Genomic DNA, 20169 nt, shown 5'->3' on the forward strand with positions numbered 1-20169 from the left:
CAACCGTTTAGAAATATATGGTTGCTATGGAACTACTGATAAATAGGAATCAGATCCTGTGCAATAAAATGGTCGTTCAGGTTAATAAAACTAACTTTATGATCCAACAACCAAGTCATCTTTTTTAAAGAAAAACATTAATTTTCAGACATGACCTGGGGAAGAAATTACTCCAGCTATGACAGGAAGCTCCTTCAAAGATATCACACTACCTTAAAACAATCACAAAACAAACATGCATGGAATAGAAAATTTAATGAGATGTTAGCATTTAAAAATCATAGCAATGTTAAAAATAAATGATGTACAATACAAAGCATAATTTTAAATGAGAACTTGATTGCTAGATTTAAGGCAAGAACTGCAGATTTAAATAATAAGAAAATATTGACTGATATGTACAGACTTACAGATTATTGATATAGTTTATAAAAAATATATAAACATTTGAAAAGCAAAATTAAAATGTTAAAAGGATGTCTGATTGGAACAAAACAAAGTGGAAGGGAAGACACAATACTTATAGGGGGAATAGTGTCTTTTTGAGCTTCGATACAATATAAGATTACTAATAGTCAGTTTTTAATCTCATTGCTCTGCCCATCCTTACATAGTAGCTGCTGATTCTGTTGGAATCCAATTCTGTGCCATGTTAGTTATACTGAAGGTGTGAGTGAGGTAAGGAAATCATCCCAATGGTTCTTCATCTGAAATAGTAAAATGACAGGTTTTGTTTGGGTGCAAACCAAAGGTGTTCAAATACAGTTATAATAAAATTAATAAATCTATTAATATATTAAAAACCTTTTGCCTATGCATACACTAAATTTCACCATCCATATTTATAATGGAAAGTGCCTATGTGAACATGTCAGGCTGTAATCTCCCCTTCCTTCCATCAGAGGTGTACCACTGGCAGGAAACGGTAGTTATAGTTTTTTTTGTTTTACAATTGCTTTAATGATGGTGAATGAATATTATAATGACAGACCCCACATTTAGTTGTTCACATTATCCCACATTTACATGGTAGCAGTCAGTCAGACAAACTCAGCATTTCCATAATTTTAATGTAAATTATACATTATAAATGTTCCAACTGTTATTCCAATCTGTGTACAATTGCACCTTGAGATAATTATGTATAAGAGACTTTGAAGCAAAGTGGCCAGAGTGCAGAGTGATGCAGGATTGAAAGTGGCCGCTGCATACCTAGTATAGCTTATTCCATGGGTTGCAGACAGATTCCATCCTAATTTCCTTTGTTAAGCTGCTTTTTTACATAATCATGGATAAGGCCTGTTGGTTGAGTGCTCTGGTTCCAAAAAAAAGTCACTGATTTTCTCTTATGTGTCAGTATCTATTCCATTATATACAATTATAAAATGGTATTCATACTTCAGAATAAGACTATGTAGTAAAAGCAAGGAAATGCAACTAACTAATTGGATAGTGCTTTCAAAGTGGGCTGAGGTGCCTTCTCTGTTGTACCATTCTATCAGTTTGTGTAAGTGTCACAACCATTGAATAACACATAAATATTTACTGTGATAATTAACCTGACAGACTCCAAAATACAGTATATTTGTATTATTGCAGCTTTGCACTTGGATCTTAAAACACAAAAATTATTTGGCTTCTTCTGTGTTCTGAATAGGAAACAATTTGTGATATTATTGGTTGGTGACATCAAATGCATAAAGTACCTCTCTCCCCTGTGACTTCCACTATCAAGAAGGATAATAACAGCTACACTATGGGAACACCACCATGTCCAAATTCTCCTCCAAGTTTCAACTTATCCTGACATGCACGTATACTGCCCTTACTTCATCACCATTGGGCCAAAATCCTAATACTCTCCTCCTTAACATCATAGTGGGGGCACCACCACCACAAAGACTGCAGAGGTTCAAGGTGACAGTCCAGCCTGAGATAGGCAATAAACGTAGCCTTGCCAGAGTTCCCTAAATTTCAAAAACAACTTGCATTTATATTCTTCTTTTTGAGTTATCTGCACTTGTACATTCATGTTGTGGTCTGGAGCTATGCATTATGATGGTAAAGAATCCAATTTACTTTCATCACATGGATGACCAAGAATATCTTCTGTTCTTCCCCACCTGCCACTGGTGTGTGTTGCAAGGATTTACAATTTGATACTCAATATCTCTTGGCCATGTCATAAATACATTCTCATGGCCATTAATTCCTGGAGTTTGACTTGAATCTGGAACGACAGGCTGAGAGCCAGGGACACTACCCGCTGTGGCATAATACCTCCTTGCAACAATATAGCATCTTTAATGAAGTAAAATACTTCCAAGGTATTTAACAGTGTTGTTATCAAATAAAATGTGATATCAAGTTGTATAAGGTGGTTTTTTTTTAGGGTGACTTGCAAAAATCCAGTTGTGACATGAGGAAACGTATTTTATGCAACTAATTGTGATTTGGTATGCACTGCCTGAAAGAGCAGTGATCACAGTCTCAATGATAATATTCAAAAGATATATGTAAATACATGAAAGAAAACTATTTACAGGGTTATTGGAAAACAACAGAGGTAGACTAATTGGGGAGGTCAACCAAAGACACAAGATTGGCTATATGGCCTCCTTCAGTATGATTCTATTAGATATTATTGAGACAAATATGCAAAAGAACTAATATATAAAAATTTGCAAAGGGTTTGTAACTGTTTGGCTATGATACCCATTAGTGACACAATCCCCTGGCCACTTGGAGGGCAGCTTGAGATCAGTGATTTCATTATGAAGTGACCTCAGGAGAGAGAGGAAGTTGAAACTATAGCCATCAGATCAACAAAACCTCTTACTTCATCTGGAAAAGTTTGTAACTTTAACAACTCCCAAGATGCCGTCAAAATCTCTTTGTTAGTCAAGGAATCTAAAATATTTAAAGGTTCTGGGTCATCAACAATATCCGGCCTGAAAACTTTGAAGCTTTTTATACAAAGTCACTTGTTAGGCATATCAAAGGAGCAGTAGGAATTAGAATCTGCAAGAACTTCAGGACCTATCTAGAAAATGTAACTTACAGAGAAAAGCATTTTTGTGAAGATAAAAACCCTCTTCAAAAAACCTTCAAAAGTATATTTCAGTTTCATTACGCTGTCCTGGAAGCTAAGTGAGTTTATCAAGTATTTAGCTGAGCCTCACAAGCTATGAAACCCAGGTTTCACCCACGGTCTGCACTTGAGCTGATTAATCTCAGGTAAGGCAGCTTGTGCATGACACTGGATCTCAGTGTCATGATAGCCATCAAGGATCATCCTCTAGGAAGTCTGCGCATGGCCAGAAAGAATTGATTTGGCAGTAATGCCCCATGATAAAGTAGCTTCTCCATGTTCACGGTCAAGGCTCTCACATAAATAATGACCACTTGAACAAGGTTCCTGAAGGGACATCCCTCCCCCAACAACCATAAAAATCTGCAGTCAGCAGGAGGGAGGGTGAGAAAATCTTCATCAAAATAGTTTTATGGATCACAGGCATACATGAATTATGTTGCCATGGTAACAACTCCAGCTAATTTAACTGATTACAGGCAGCAGATGGCTATGCATGCTGCATGACACTAAAAAGCCAGAAATGGTGAAGATGACTCGATTAAATTGGGTATGAAATAATATGCCCACCTTCTATTGCGGTAGGTGTTTAGCTCTTCCTGAAGAACAGATGCCCTCTTCTGAAGGAAAGTTACCTAAGTATAAAAAATTTAAAATGTAAAATTAAATGTAAACTATTAATTAATAAACAAAATATTTTGAATGAAACAGGAAGGTTTCAGTAGTTTATGGTACTCAAACCTATAAGTGATATTATAATCGATTGTGCTGAGAGTAGCAAACAAACACGGGGCTCCCAGCTGATGGGACCTTATCCTTTCAAGGACAACTCTGTTTTTATGTAGTACAAGGGCGGCATGGTGGTTCAGTAGTTAGCACTGCTGCTTCACAGTGCCAGGGACCTGGGTTAAATTCCACCCTCAGGCGATTGTCTGTGTGGAGTTTCTCCCTGTGTAGGCGTGGGTTTCCTCTGGGTGCTTCGGTTTCCTCCCACAGTCCAAAGATGTGCAGGTTAGGTGGATTGGCCATGATAAGTTGCCCATAGTGTTCAGGGATGTATAGATTAGGGGGACGGGTCTGGGTGGGATGCTCTGAGGGTCAGTGTGGACTTGTTGGGCCAAAGGGCCTGTTTCCACACTGTAGGGATTCTATGATTATATATAATTAAAATATCCCATACAACTTATCCTCTAATTTTTTTGTGCAGTGTGTGAACCATCTAAATTATTTTGCTTGTCACTTAAAGGGACTGTCTTGTGAGCTGCCTGTGTGGAGATGTTCATATTGCTGTACACTTTAGAGGGAACACTGACCACAGAAACAATATCAAACAAAATACTGAGATAGGTGATGGCCAAGTGGTAATTATCAGTAGACGATCAATTCAGACACATAAACAGAAATTGTTGGAAAATGTCAGCAGGTTTGGCAGCATCTGAGGAGAGAAATCAGAGTTAACATTTTGGTTCCAGTGACCTTTCTTCAGAAATGATGACAACTCGGAAGAAGTTATTTTTTATGCAGAAGATATGGTGGTGGAAGGAGATAATGAGTAAACTACAGGTGGAGATACAGCCCAAAGAGAGAGAAGGACAGTTGGACAAAGGAGTGAATAATGGTCAGCCTAGGAGAATGACTGGCTGCTAATGGGGGCTCTAAGTGGCTAACAATGGGATGTGTGAAATAGCAGAACATGTGATAACAAGGCCTGATGTGACAAAGTTGGGGTAAGAACATGGGAGAAGGTGCCTCAAGCTCTAAAATTGTTGAACAAAATATTGAGTCCAGAAGGAAACAAGGTGGTGTGTTGAAGTGGCAGGCAACGGGAAGTTCAGGGTCTTTTTTGCAGATGGAATGAAGATGTTCTGCGAAGTGGTCACCCAGTCTATGCTTCGTTTCCCCAATGTAGAGGCGACCACATTGTAAGCAGCAAATGTAGTAGCCTATATTGAATGAAGTGCAGGCAAAGCTGGAGGTATTAGAAATGGTGGGTAATGATCCACTGGGATGTCACCATCATTACATATTCCCCTCCCCTTCCGTCCCTTGTCACCCTTCTGCAAGGACTGCTCCCTCTGGGACACCCTTGTCCACTCCTCCTTCGCTCACTGCTGCCAGACCTACTAACTTTTTCCAGCAATTTTTGTTCTTGTTTCTTAATTCTAGCACCCTCAGTTCTTTTGCGTTGTAATCAATCCAGAGACCCAGGAAATATTCTGGGATCCTGGCTTCAAATCCCACCACGACAGATAGTAGAATTTAAATTCAATAATAATCTGGAAATAAGAGTCTAATGATGACAATGAAACCATTGCCAATTGTCAGGAAAACTGGTTTACTAATGTTCTTTAAAGAAAGAAATTTGCTATCCTTACCTGGTCTGGCCTACATGTGACTCCAGACCCACAGCAACGTGGTTGATTCTAAACTGCCCTCTGGGCAATTAGGGATGGGCAATAAATGCTGGCCTGGTCAGTGATGCCCACATCCCATGAATGAACAAAAAAAAACTGGGACTGAGCTACATAAAGTGATATTGGGACAGATGTCCAAAAAGCTTGATCAAGAAGTTATTTTTACGGAGTGATGTAAAGGAGGAAAGAGAGACCGAGAGGATTGGGAAGGAAATTCCCAATTAACTAGAGAATTCCCACAACCTCCATTTGTTGGCTAGATTAACCTGGTAACCTGTTTTCGAAATGATGTCGAGGTGCTGGTGTTGGACTGGGGTGGACAAGGTCAGAAGTCACACAATACCAGGTTTTGGTCAAACAGGTTTATTTGAAATTAGAAACTTTTGGAGCACTGCTCCTTCGTAATGTGAAGTGAAGAGACGCATACAGGCACAGACTTTATAGGCAGAGAGATCAAACGATCATTCAAAGAGTGTGAGTGGAGTGTCAACGGTCTGAATACTAAGTCTCTGCCGGTGTTCAAAAGTGTCAGACGGTGTGAGTAATGTGTCAACAGCTGAATAGCAAGTGAAGGGATGACTCATGATCTGATTAATTGAGGCAGAGAGATAATTACAAAAAATTAAAAATAAGGTGGTACTGGAGACAAACCAAATGGCTGGAGTAACATGGTAGGTATAAGAGGCGCATGGCAAGGGCCTAACCAAAGTAACAAGTAATCCAAAACTGTACAAACTAATTAAGGTGGAGATCATAATAAGTTATCAAGGTGATGGTGTCAAAACAGAACAGTAAGGAAGATGTTACAGATACTGAACAATATGGTGGGGTTACACGTAGTGTGGCATGAACCCAAGATCACGGTTGAGGCCATCTTCATGGGTACGGAACTTAGCTATCAGTTTCTGCTCAGTGATTCTGTGTTGTGTATCTTGAAGGCCACTTGGAGGACATTTACCCAAAGATCGGAGGCTGAATGTCCTTGACCTCTGAAGTGTTCCTCGACTGGAAGAACATAGAACATAGAATAGTACAGCACAGTACAGGCCCTTCAGCCCACGATGTTGTGCCGAACTTTTACCCTAAACCTAAGGTCTATCTAACCTCCACCGCTACCTTATACTATCATCCATCTGCCTATCAAATAGCCGCTTAAATGCCCCTAATGAGGCCGACTCCTAATGAGGAAGGGAACATTCCTGTCTGGTGATTGTTGCGCAGTGTCCATTCATCTATTGTCATAGCATCTGCATGGTCTCACCAATATACCATGTCTCAGGGCATTCTTGCCTGCAACATATGAGGTAGATAACACTGGCTGTGTCAAATGAGTATCTGCCGTGTACGCAGTGGGTGGTGTTCCCACGTGATGGTAGTGTCCATGTCGATGATCTGGCATGTCTTGATAAAGGTTATCGTGGCAGGGTTGTGTGGTGTTGTGGTCGATGTTGTCCTGAAGGCTGGCTAGTTTGCTGTGAACAATGGGCTGTTTATGGTTTGGTAGTTGTTTGGGGGCGAGAAGTAGAGGTATAGGGATAATCTTAGCGAGATGTTCGTTATCGATGATATGTTAAAGGCTGCAAAGAACATGATGTAGTTTCTCTGCACCAAGGATGTACTGGATGATAAAGGGCACTCGATTGGTTGTGTCCTGTGTCTGTCTTCTGAGGAGGTTGTTGCGGTTTTTCGCTGTGGCACCTCGGAACTGGCAATCAATAAGTTAAGCATCGTATCCTGTTCTTATAGGGGCATCTTTCAATAACTTTCGGTGTCCGTCATGTTCTTCCTCATCCGAGCAGATCCTGTGTATACGCAGGGTTTGTCCATAGGGGATGGTTTCTTTAACATGTTTAGGATGGAAGCTAGAGAAGTGCAACATTGTGAGGTTATCTGTGTGCTTGCAGGAGAGTGAGGTATTGAAGTGTCTGTCCTTGATGGAGATGCGTTTGTTCCAGAATGAGACTGATTTTGAAGGGTAGCCCACACAAGTCTGATGGTGGGATGAAACCTGTTGAAATCGTTGTGTAGCTGTTTCAGTGATTTACTTGCCATGAGTCTAAAGGGAGAAAATATCATCGATGTATGTGGTGTATAGAGTTGGTTGGAGGTCATGTGCAGCAAAGAAGTCTTGTTCCAACTTGTGCATGAAAATGTTGGCGTATTGGGTGCAAATTTGGTCCCCATGGCTGTTCAGTGTGTCTGGATGTAGAGTTGCTTGTCGAAGGTGGAGACACTGTGGTTGAGGATGGGCGGCATTGTGGCTCTGTGGTTTGCACTGCTGCCTCACAGCACCAGTGACCTGGGTTCGATTCCAGCCTTGGGCAACTGTATGTGTGGAGTTTTCATGTTCTCCACGTGTTTGTGTGGGTTTCCTCCCACAGTCCAAAGATGTGCAGGGTAGGTGGATTGGCCATGCTAAATTGCCCATTTTAATCAAGGATGTATAGATGAGGTGCATTAGCCATGGGAAATGAAGGGTTACAGGGATAAGGTGGGGAGATGGGTCTGGGTGGGATTCTCTTTGGCGGGTTGATGTGGACTTGTTGGGCCAAATGGCCTGTTTCCACACTGTGTGGACTCTATGAAGAGGATGAAGTGGATGAGTTGTAGGATTGGTGTTGAGTGCTGAGGCCGTTGGAGTGATGCCATCATCTTGGGGAACGCTGGTGTAGCGTGCTGAAATGTCCATTGTGACGAGTAATGTTCCTGGTTTGACTGGTCCGTGGGTGCTGAGTTTCTATAAGAAGTCTGTAGTGTTATGACAGAAGCTAGGGGTTCCTTGTACAATGGGTTTGAAGATGCCATGACATGCCATCACACATCATGTCCCCTTGCCTGATTTGATGGGACATCGAGGGGTGTTGGAGTAGTTTATTCTTGGATGGTGTTACTTTGATTAGACCCTCGCCATGCGACTCTTATACCTATCTTGCTATTCCAGCCATTTGGCTTGTCTCCAGCACCACCTTATTTTTAATTTTTTGTAATTATCACTCTGTCTCAATTAATTGGATTATAGGTCATCCCTTCACTTGATATTCAGCTGTTGAGACATTACTCACACCATCTGACACTTTTGATCACCTGCAGAGACTTATTATTCAGCCTATTAACACTCTACTCACACTATGTGAGTGATCTTTTGATCTCTCTGCCTATAAATTCTGTGCCTATGTGCTTCTCTTCACTTCACCTGACAAAAGAGCAGCACTCCAAAAGCTTGTGAGTTCAAATAAACCTGTTGGACTATAACCTGTGTTGTGTGGCTTCTGACTATTATCTAAGTGGCCACTCCATTTCTGAATCTTTGCTGTCTTTTTCCAAATCCAATCTTCTTGACCAAGTTCAAACCCATGCAAAGTTTTTATTTCTCTACTTATATGGGTTCTATAACTGACTAAAAATTTTCTCACGTTATGAAAAGTCTGGACACATAGAAGGAGGATGTCCTCACATGTACAGATACAAAAACAAAACCACCAAGCAAGGTGAGGAAGGAGCCAAGATCCATTGCAAGGAGAATGAGTGGGTGTCAGTGTCTGGGAAAGACAGCAGGCATTATTTCTTCCCATCTCATTTTACCTTAACAGTAACTATCTAATTTCCTGAGTATCAGTTTATTGCTGACTTCCCTGTGTTAAACACAAGCATTATCTGCTGTATTGATTTGTGAATAAGACAACTGTCTCCAACTATCCTCAGAGTTCAAACAGTCTGCATTCTTGATGTTAAGGCTTGTGATTGGACTAGGATATGTGAAACAGCTCCTTTAATAGAAGAGTGCAGAAATTCATCAAACAAAATCTGACTGGTATAACATCTAAAGTATGCCAAGTAATAAGAAACAGTTTAGTTGTATGAAATTATATTTTTAATCACTAAGTACACCTGCTGTTAGATTCTCAGTTTTAGGATTTAACAGTTGACAATCGCAAGTAATGCAACATCAGTTGATTAATACATTGTTTGGCTCTTTTAATAAAAAGCGGCAGTTCAAGTGGGATCTCACAGTTACCCACGTCATAGACAAGTTGTAAAATGTTTTATACTCTGAAATCTATCCAGAGTAAACATTGCAATATGGCTCATAGCTTTGTCAGGTGAAAAGTCCCTGAAAATTTTGTAACAAACGAGCTGTTGTCTCAGTTTCAAATTCAGACACAAAGGTGAAAGTATAGACAAAATCCATGGTGTGTTAGAATTGTTACACTGGCCTATCTTCTGATAAGTCGCAATAATGGCTGCCTGCTATGCCCGTTTAATTGCTTAATACTTTGAACAGTAAAATACCTCACAGCTGAAATGAATGGGGCAAGATCTGGGTTTCTTAAAGGGAAAAAATGATTTCCATTGGCCTGCAACTATCCATCTAACATACATATTGGTTTTGTTTGGCTAGCATGTCCAAACTAGGGACAATGATATAATCAGCGTGGTGCGGTTGAGTGTCAGTCTTACTAACGTAGTGGAATTTGTGCCTAATCAAACAACAGGATCATATCTCTGAATTCTACAGTTAAAAACTTATTGCTTAACTAAAGGAAATTACCTTAGCATTCGAAGTAGCTTGGATTTATTCCAATAAGTTGCTTGTAACTAAATGGGTCCAAAGACAAGGAAAATTTCCACCAGAATTTCCCACTAGGTTTGGAGCGGAGTGAAAGCATGTGTATTCACACCACTACCACCCTTTCTACATGTGATCAAGTCCAAGAAACAAAACTGACCTGACCTATTTATTGTTAGCCAAGTTACTATTGCCAGGTTGTGCATTTCATTGGTGGGCAACTGCAACTACACAGAACAATTGACCGTAAAACAGCTAATGGCACTGAGGTGGAAAATGCACCCTTCACCAGAGGGTTTTGAGCAAGAGGAATCAACGGTATTCCACAAATACTGTCCCTTCACATTGCAGCTTCTGTAAAAGCCACGTCAAATGCTTTTTATAACTAATATTTATACAGTAACTTTAACAGCAAAATATCTCAAGGTGTCTAACAGGAGTGTTAACAAATAAAATAATGCTGAGTCACGTAAGGGGATATTAATGCAGGTTAGTCGGCAAAAGATGTAGGTTGTATGTAGTGTTTTAAGGTGGAAAGAAAGGGTTTTAAAAGTTTTTATTTACTTATGGAACGTGGGCCTTGCGGGCTGGCCAGCATTTATTATTTGTCCCTAGTTACCTTTGAGAAGGGGGTGGTGAGCTTCCTTCTTGAACCACTGTAGTCCATGTGCTGTAGGTAAATCCACAATGTCATTAGAGAGGGAATTCCAGGATTTTGATTCAACGGCAATGAAGAAAATGCAATATATTTCTAAGTCAGGATGGTGAGTGGCTTGGAGGGGAATTTGCAAGTGGTGGTGTTTGTATGTATTTGCAGGCCTTTTTTTCCTAGATGGAAGTGGGTTTGGAAGGTACTGTCTGAGGATCTTTGGTGAATTTCTGCAGTGCATCTTGTAGATGCTACACACTGCAGCTACTGAACATCAGTGGTGAAGGGCGTTGATGCTTGTGAATGAAATGTCAAACAAACAGGCTGCTTTGTCCTGGATGGTGTCAATCTTCTTGAGCAGTGTTGTATCTGCACTCATTCAGGCAAGTTCGGAGTTTTCATCACACCCCTGACTTGTGCCTTACAGATGGTGAAAAGGCTATAGGGAGTCAGGAGGTTAGGTATTTGCCTCAGTATTCCTAGCCTTTGACCTGAACTTGTAGCCATTGTATTTATATGACAAGTCCTTTTGAGTTTCTAGTAAATGGTAACACCAGACATGTTGGTAGTGGGTGATTCAGTAATAGTAACGCTATTGAATGTCAAGGGGCAGTGGTTAGATTGTCCCTTTTGGAAATAGTCATTGCCTGGCGTGAATGTTATTTGCCACTTATCAGCCCAAGCCTGGATATTTTCCAGATCTTGTTGCATTTGAACATGAACTACTTCAGCATCTGAGGAATTGTGAATGGTGCTAAACATTGTGCCATCATCAGTGATCATCCCCACTTCTGCCCTTATGAAGGATTTAAGGTAATTGATGAAGCAGCTGAAGACGTTTTGGCCTAGGACACTACCCTGAGGAACTCCTGCAGAGATGTCCTGGAGCTGAGATGACTGACCTCCAAAACCAACATCCATCTTCATGTATGCCAGGTATGACTCCAAAAAGGGGGGAGTTTTCCCCGATTCCCAACGATTCCAGTTTTCCTACGGCTCCTTGATGCCACACGCAGTCGAATGCAACTTTGATGTCACGAGCTTTCACTCTCACCTCACCTCTGAAATTCAGCTCTTTTGTCCGTGTTTGGAACAAGGTTGTAATGACGTCAGGAGCTGCGTGGCCCTGGCGGAACCCAAACTGGGTGTCACTGAGCAACTAATAGAGCAGCTGCTGTTTGAGAGCCCTTTTGCTGCCATCTTCTGTTACTTTACTGATGACTGAGAGTAGACCCATGGCAGTAATTGGCCAGTTCAGATTTGTCCTGCTTTTTGTATACAGGACATATGTGGGCAATTTTCCATATTGTTGGGTGGATGAGTGTTGTAACTAAATTGTAGCCTGTCTCTGTGGTGCAATCGGTTAGCACGTTTGGCTGTTAAATGAAAGGTTGGTGATTTGAGCCCACCCAGAAGCGATGAGCTCCCTCGCTTAGGGTGGCACGGTGGCTCAGTGGTTAGCACTGCTGCCTCACAGCGCCAGGGACCCGGCAACCGTCAGTGTGGAGTTTGCACATTCTCCCCGTGTCTGCGTGAGTTTCCTCCTGGTGCTCTGGTTTCCTCCCACAGTCCAAAGATGTGCAGTTTAGGTGAATGGGCCATGCTAAATTGCCCATAGGGATGTGTAGATTAGGTGGGTTATGGGGGATGAGTCTGGGTGGGATTCTCTGGTTTGATGTGGACTTGTTGGGCCGAAGGGCCTGTTTCCACACTGTAGGGATTCTATCTATTCAATCTAAATTGAAATAACTTGCCTAGGGGAACAGCAAGTTCTAGAACACAATCTTCAGTACTATTTCAGTACTGGAATGTTGCTCGGGCCCATAGCCTTTGCAGTATCCAGTGCTTCCATTCATTTCTTGGTATCACATAGAGTGGATTGAATTGGCTAAAGACTGGCATCTATGATGCAGGGGACCTCTGGAGGAGGCTGAGATAGATCATCAGAAGGTGGACAGGTTCAGAGAGGGAATTTCAGAAGTTAGAAAATAGGCAGCTGAAGGCAGCGGTCACAAACATTGAAGAGATGAAAATTGGGGATGTTCAGATAATAGCAGAGACCTTAGATAGTTGTAGGACCATAAAAGAATTTTAGAATTTGGGAGCAGGGAGACCATGAAGGGATTTAAAAACAACGTACCAAATGGAATTGACAGATAGTGAGGTTATAAATATTACTACAATTTAGTGTATTTCCTTCCATAAGGCATTTATTCTGTTGCTGATTTACCTGGACTAGCAATTAAAGGCTCAAGTGTACTAGACTGTGTAAACCATGAGATTTCAGGTCAGGTGGCTGTACCAAATTGGGCCAGTTCTCCAGTGCCTTTGACAGGCTACAGGATGAGTAAAATACACTAAGGATCCCACTCCTGATTACTGACTAGCGACCCCGAATTTGCAGAAATGCAAATAGAATGAAAGCTGATTAAACTGAGGCTTGGTTCTGATGCCCTTAACAGTGAAATTGTCTATCAATAGTCATCATTTAAGCTCACACAGGAAGACTGTTCATTTTGGGGAGGTAGTTAAGGGTTACTAGACTTCTTGAGCTCTCCCTACAACTCACTCATTCAGAAGACGGTTGGTGTGTGGGGTAACTGAGGAGCTAGGGGAAATAAAAGGAGTTATAGAACATAGAATCCTTAGTGTGGAAGCAGGCCATTCGGTCCTTCGAGTCCACACTGACCCTTCAAAGGGCATCCCACCCAGATCCACCCTATACCATCATTTCCACATGGCTAATCCACCTGGCCTGCACATCCCTGGACACTATGGGCAATTTAATATGTTCAATCCACCTAATCTGCATATCTTTGCACTGTGGGAGGAATCCAGAGCACATGGAGGAAACCCATACAGACACATGGGAGAATGTTCAAGCTCCACACAGACAGTCACCCGAGACTGGAATCGAACCCGGGCGCCTAGCACTGTGAGACAACAATGCTAACCACTGCGCCACTATGCTGCCCAACACATGAAATATGTTTTAACGAATTTGCATTTTATGAAATAGTGGCAGACCATGTGAGATGAGCACTTGCAGATGGGTTGACAGAAGAAAGCAAAAATTGATGCTTGATTTTCCAACAGGTGTTGGGAATCTGAAGTATGGGTCCTGACCCTGTACAATGCCTGTGTTGCTGATGAGACAACATCTTTACACCAGATCCCCTTGTTGAGCTGGCAGCGGGCTCAGCAAACAATTAGTAGTGCCAGAGACATTCCTGGAGATGTATGGAGTCCAATATGAATTTTCTTTAGAACTGAGGTTAACTCGCTAAGGATGCTGCCAGACCTGCTATATTTCTCCAGCACAGCAGGTATATCACCTTTTCAAGGGCAATTAATAACTGGAAACAAATAATGGCTTAGCCAGCAATGCTCGCATCTCATGAATGCATATAAAGTTATCTGATACCCATGGACTCAGACAACAACTCAATTTTCAATAACAGGAAAGTAGGGCTAAAATAAAAAAAGTCACAATGATCGTTCTACCATTGAGATTTACCTGAGACTTCAGGGAACTAATGGTATCTTCAAGTTCGTGTCGCACTGTGGCAGGCATCAGGCCTTTGATTTTCATTTCATATTCTTGCTGGATGTGAGTGATCTGGAAACAAAATCAAAGATAATGGGGATCACATTTCACTTTTAAGCAAAGCTCTGTCTTACTGTTCTGGGAAGAAATAAAGTCAGTAAATAATGGAATGGAATTTGGAGACTCTCCGAAATTGGAAGTACTATTATTAAAGGAGCAGAAGGCCAGTGCTAATTTGATTTTAGAGCTGCTCTGTTTCCATTACTGCTTTCATCTGAAGTTCATCTCATTGAAATTATACAAGACAAAAAACTTGACAGCGAAATTAAGTGAAGTACTCTGACATGTTTTATGTCTAAACGTTTGGTGATTAAAGCTTTAAATTCCATTCAGTCTCTCAAACAAAAACTGCAGTAACAGAAGCACCGTCCCTTATTAAATGATAAAAGACAGCGTTTGTCATATACTGTGAGGAAGAGAACCCCTGCCCAAATCTAGAAGATCTGAATTGGTGCTTGACTCAGTTCAGAGAAGGTTCACGAGATTTGCTCCTGGCATGAAGGGGTTGTCTTACGAGGAAGTGGTGAGCAGTTGGGACTTAACACATGTAGTAGTTTAGAAGAATAAGTGCTGACCTTATTGGAAGATATACCATTCTAAGGGTGCTTGACAGGGTAGATACAGAGAGAATGTTGCCCCTTGCGAGGAATCAAGAATGAAAGGGCACAGTGTTAAGACAGATGAATTTCTCTTGAATTTTGGAGGTATTTTTTCGCTCATAGGATCATTAATCTTTGGAATTCTCTTCCCTTGAGAGCAGTGATGGGTCCTTGAATATATTCATGGCTGAATTAGACAGAATTTTAATTGACAAGTGAGTTAAGGATTACGGGGGACAGGCAAGAAATTGGCAGTAATGCCACAATCAGATCAGCCATGATCTTACTGAATAGTGGAGCAAGTTTGAGGGGCTGAATGGTCCACTCCTATTTCTGATAAGAACACAAAATATAGGAAGAGCAGGCCATTCAACACGATCGTGGCTGATCTGTCCTAGGGTTCAACTCATCTTTTGCGTCAGTTCCTCGAGCCCTCAACTCCCTGACAGTTCAAAAATCTATCTGCCTTTTCTTTAATACTTTCAGTGATCTAGCCTCCAGAATTGTCTGCAGTAGAGAATTCCAGACATTCACTAGTCTCTGGGAGAAGAAATTCCTTTGCATTTCCATCTTAAATGTATGCCCTCTTATTATGTAACTATGTCCCTAGTTTGAAATTCCCATATTAGTGGAAACATCTTCTCACCATGTGAAGCTCCCTCAGAATCTTATGTTTCAATAAGATCACACTTCATTCTTCTAAACGCTAATGAATAAAGACAAAACCTGTTCAGCCATTCTTGATAAGTCAATATGTTCATCCCAGGAATCAGCCTAGTGAATCTCTTTTGAAATGTCTCCAAGACCAGGATATCCTTTCCAATCCTGGGATCAAAACTGTATACTGCACTCCAGGTGTTGCTGCACTAATACCCTGTACAGTTATAACAAGACTTCCCTATTCTTAAACTAGCATTGAAGGCCAAAATTCAATTTGCCTTTGTAATTACTTGCTACACTTGCATGCTGACGTTTAGTGTTTCATGTGCAAGAACAAACAGATGCCTTTGTGCTGCATTTTTAATGGAGTCTCTCTCTATTTAAATAATAGTCTGCCTTTTGATTCTTCATACCAAAATGCATGACCTCACACTTTCCTACATTAAACATCATCTGCCATGTTTTTGCACACTCACTTAACCTATCTGTAGACCCTTGCAGTTTCTTTATGTCATCATCACAATATGCTATTCCATCTATTTTTGTATGGTTAGCAAATTTGGACACATTACACTCTGCCCCACTTCACCAAGTCATTAATAGAGATAGCAAACAATTGAGCCTTAGGATTGATCCTACTAACTATATTGTTTCAGCCTGAAAAAGAACCATTAATCCGACTGTCTGTCTTCTGTGTCTTAACTAATCAACAGTCCATATTAATATGTTACCCCAATACGGTGAGCTCCTTTTTGTCCAATAACCTGTATATGGAACTTTACGAATGCTTCTGAAAATTTAAAAATACAATATCTCCAGCTCTCCTTCATCAACTTTGTTGAACATGATTTCTCTTTCACAAAACCATGTTGACTTTTTTTATTTGCATTAAGTTTTTCTAAATGTTTTGCTATTTCCTCCTTAATAATGGACTCTAGCATTTTCACAATGACAGATGTTAGATTAACTGCCCTACAATTTCCTGCTTTCCGTCTCCCTCCCTTCTTGAACAGGTACGTGACATTAGGGGTTTTCCAATGTGCTGGAACACTCCCAGAATTCAGTGAGTTCTGGAATATTTTGACCAATGTCTCCACTATTTCTGCAGTCACTTCCTTTAAAACTGCCAGATCCTAGCAACATATCTGCCTTTAGTCCCATTAGTTTGTCAATTGGTAGAGACTGTTCTTCCCATTAGCACCTTGCTTACCTCTTATGGGATGTTTATAGTGTACACTACTGTGAAGACTGATGCAAAATATTGGTTTAAATTATTGACCATTTCTCTGTTCACTGTTACGAATGCCGTAGTTGCATCCTCACGGATCCCAGACTTACTTTAGCTACTCTTTCTTTTTATTTACCTATAGAAGATCTTGTTGTTTGTTTTTATATTTCTAACAAGTTACTTTCCTAATCAATTTTCTCCCTCAACAGCTTTTTCATCATGCACTTCTGGTTCCTAAAAACAGTCCCAATCCTCTGACCTACTGCTTTATATGCCTTAGATTTTGATTGGATACTCTACTTGACTGCCTTTGTTAACTATGTTCATCCTTTTCGTTGAGTCCTTCTTTTCGAGTGGAATAAATTTTAGCTGAGTGTTATGAAATATCTGCATAAATGTCTGCAACTGCTCATCTACTGACTTTCTGATTTGCCTATTTTCTAGCCTGTTGTAGATAAATCTTTCTTCATACATCTATAATTGCTCTTGTTTAAGTTGAGGACACTGCTCTGAGACCCAAGTTGCTCTCGCTCAGAATGAATTTCAAATTTACTATGTTGTGATTGCTACCCCCAGAGGATCCTTAACTATGAGATCTCTTATCAATCCTACCTCATTATCATTACTAGATTTAAAACAGTTTATTCCCAAGTGGGCTTTGCAGTGTACTGCTTTAAGCAACAATCCCTGATTTACTCTACAGATTTGCCTTCCATGTTACTCTTGCTTATCAATTAGTGTGTAGATCTAAATTACCTAATGACAAGTATACTGCCTGCCTTACATATCTCCATTTTTTTCTGATTTATACTTTTTCCTTTAGTGAGGCAACTCTTTGGAGTTCTATAGACGTGTGGTTGCTCTTTCGGGTACACTGGATATATTGGGGCTTGTTATGAGGGAGCTGGGTTCAGGGGTGTAAAGCAAGTGCTCCAAGGTCACAACAGCTACATATTGCTCATCATGCTGGATAGCAAAGTGAGGGTGAGCTGGGAGTTGAGAGTTCAATAAAGCAGCAATGTACCATAATCTGGATAGTCTCTGACACCAGATGCTATGGGGTCTGTTGCAGCTTGTGCCATCTCCTCTGTCTGGACCAGTAGATTAATGTGTGCCTGACTCCTGTGTGGCACCTTGGCCTGAAGAGAGGGAAGTGATTGCAGCGATTGTGTAGTGTTGTACTTGGGTAATGTGCCTTCTACAGCTGAGTAGCTGGACACATGAGATGCAGCAAGAGGGAGTTGTGAGGCTTGGATCAGTGCAAGATTTTAATGGTGAGCTGGAGTATCCGAACGTTAATTGTAACCCCTGGGTATCAAGATCTGCTGCCGGTTGTGTGACAGTATTGTGGTGCACTGCGAAGCAAGGTTGGTAGTGCGGTGGAGGAATCATGTGAAGGTACATTCAATGACCTTGATTACCCCCATGATATCATTACTTTCTTCCAGCACTGATACAAGGTTCTCAGCGTCAAAAGGAATTGCCTTCCACGGCTACCTGCTCCTATCTCCTTTGGAGAACATTCTATGAGGGCACCTGGCCTTTCATAGAAATTTAACACCCCCACCACCTCCTTGATTGAGGCCTCCAGTGCTTTATCCATAAATAAAAGAGACCCCTCTGCCCTGTCTTCGATCTCTCTTTAAGATTGCAACAACAGTTTCCTCTGAATCAATCAAGCAGTTTTAAGAGGGATAGACTGCCTTTAAGAGCAGGAGGCTACCTGGAATTCCATCAATAGTGGTGTGAAACTAACCATCAGGAGGAAATGGTGGTGACCAAGCAGCTCAGTCCCTCATTGCCTAGTGGACAACTGTTGAACTAATTCTGAGTTCCTCCCATATCATTATGACATAGGAGGAGGCAGTGGACTAGTGTCAATGTCATTGGACTAGTAATCAAAATAAAAAGAGGTTTATGTTCTGGGAACATTGTGAAATTTGAATTAAATAAAAATTTGACATTAAAAGCCCACATCCCATAAACAAATTTTAAAAAAGCTGACATTTGTACGAATTGCAAAAGTTAATATGCAGCTACAGCAAGTAACGAGGAAAGCAAATGATATGCTATCCTTTAATGCTAGGGCGTTGGGACATAAAGAGTAAGGAAATCTTGCTGTAATCATGTCGTGTTTCTGTGAGATCACATACTTTTATATCCATAAGCATCAAGACTTGGGCAATATGCAGACTTAGTCTTATAAATGGCAGCTAACATTAATGCCACACAAGTGCCAACCAATGACTATCTTCAAAATGAGAGAATCTAACCACTCCACATACATTTAATTGCATTATCATTGCTGAATCCCCAATCAGTATCTTGTGGGGTACAATTTACCAGCAACTGAATTTAACCAGCCATATAAACATTGTGGCTACAACAGCAGAGCAGAACAAAGGATGGAAATCTGTGCAAGCAATTCACCTCCTGACAATGCAAAGCCTGCCCACCATCTACAAAGCACAAGGAGTGTGATGGGATACTCTCCACTTGCCTGGACAAATGCAGCTCCAAAAACATTCAAGAAGCTCAAAACCATGCAGGACAAGGCAGCCCTTTCATTTGTGTTATATTCTCCACCTTCAATATTCACTCCTTTCACCACCCACGATGACTGGCAGCAGTGTGTACCATCTATAAACAGCACTGCAGCAAATAACCAAGGTTTCTACAACTGCACCTTCAAAGCCCATGACCTCTACCACCTTGAACAACATGGTCAGTAGATATGTAGAAATGCCGCCACCTGAAAGATCCCCTCCAAGTCGCACATGATCCTCACTTGGAACTATACGGCTGTTACTTCACTGTCATTGGGTCAAAATCCTGGAACTTCCTTCCCAATAGCACTGTGGTTGTGCCTAAACCCCATGCATTGCAATGGTTCAAGAAGGCAGCTTACAACTACTTTTTCCAGGGCAGTTAGGAATGAGTAATAAATGCTGGTCTCGCCAGCACAGCCCATATCCTGAGAATGAATAAAGAAAAAGTACTGCCTTAAAGGAGCTGCAACATGAGTTCAGCAGATTGATTCCTGGGTATGTGAATTTGGGCTGAGGATATCATACTTACTAGAGTTTAGAGGATAAAAGGTGGTGTCATTCTCACATAAAAGAAATCTTACAGGATAGATGCTGAGAGACTGTTTCTCTGAGCTGGAGATTCTAGAACTATAGGGTGATAACCTCTGAGTAAGTGTCTGACCATTTCTTCCTGACTCAGTGCTATGTAAGACCCTGTCAAAGGCTGGTTGTCTAGAGAAATTTATCAACAGTCTCCATCTCTTCCATGACAAATGTTGATAACAGTCCTCACCGATGGTAATACGACAGAATTCTTTGAGATAAA

At 41.0% G+C, this 20169-nt stretch overlaps 1 protein-coding gene across 1 annotated transcript in view; it reads right to left on the reverse strand.

Moving 5' to 3' along the window:
* Nucleotides 1-240: 240 nt before the first annotated feature.
* LOC109936771 (centrosomal protein of 112 kDa-like) overlaps nt 241-20169 on the reverse strand; it is a 119462-nt gene continuing 99533 nt past the window's right edge. The window contains exons 5-7 of the mRNA XM_048610813.1: nt 14239-14340; nt 3662-3726; nt 241-707 (exon numbers count right to left, since the gene is read on the reverse strand). Of these exons, the coding sequence (XP_048466770.1) occupies nt 704-707; nt 3662-3726; nt 14239-14340 (171 nt within the window). The 3' untranslated portion in view covers nt 241-703. The remainder of the gene's footprint in view (nt 708-3661; nt 3727-14238; nt 14341-20169) is intronic.

This window comes from Rhincodon typus, chromosome 23, assembly GCF_021869965.1.
Source record: "Rhincodon typus isolate 14 chromosome 23, sRhiTyp1.1, whole genome shotgun sequence".
NCBI classification, from domain to species: domain Eukaryota; kingdom Metazoa; phylum Chordata; class Chondrichthyes; order Orectolobiformes; family Rhincodontidae; genus Rhincodon; species Rhincodon typus.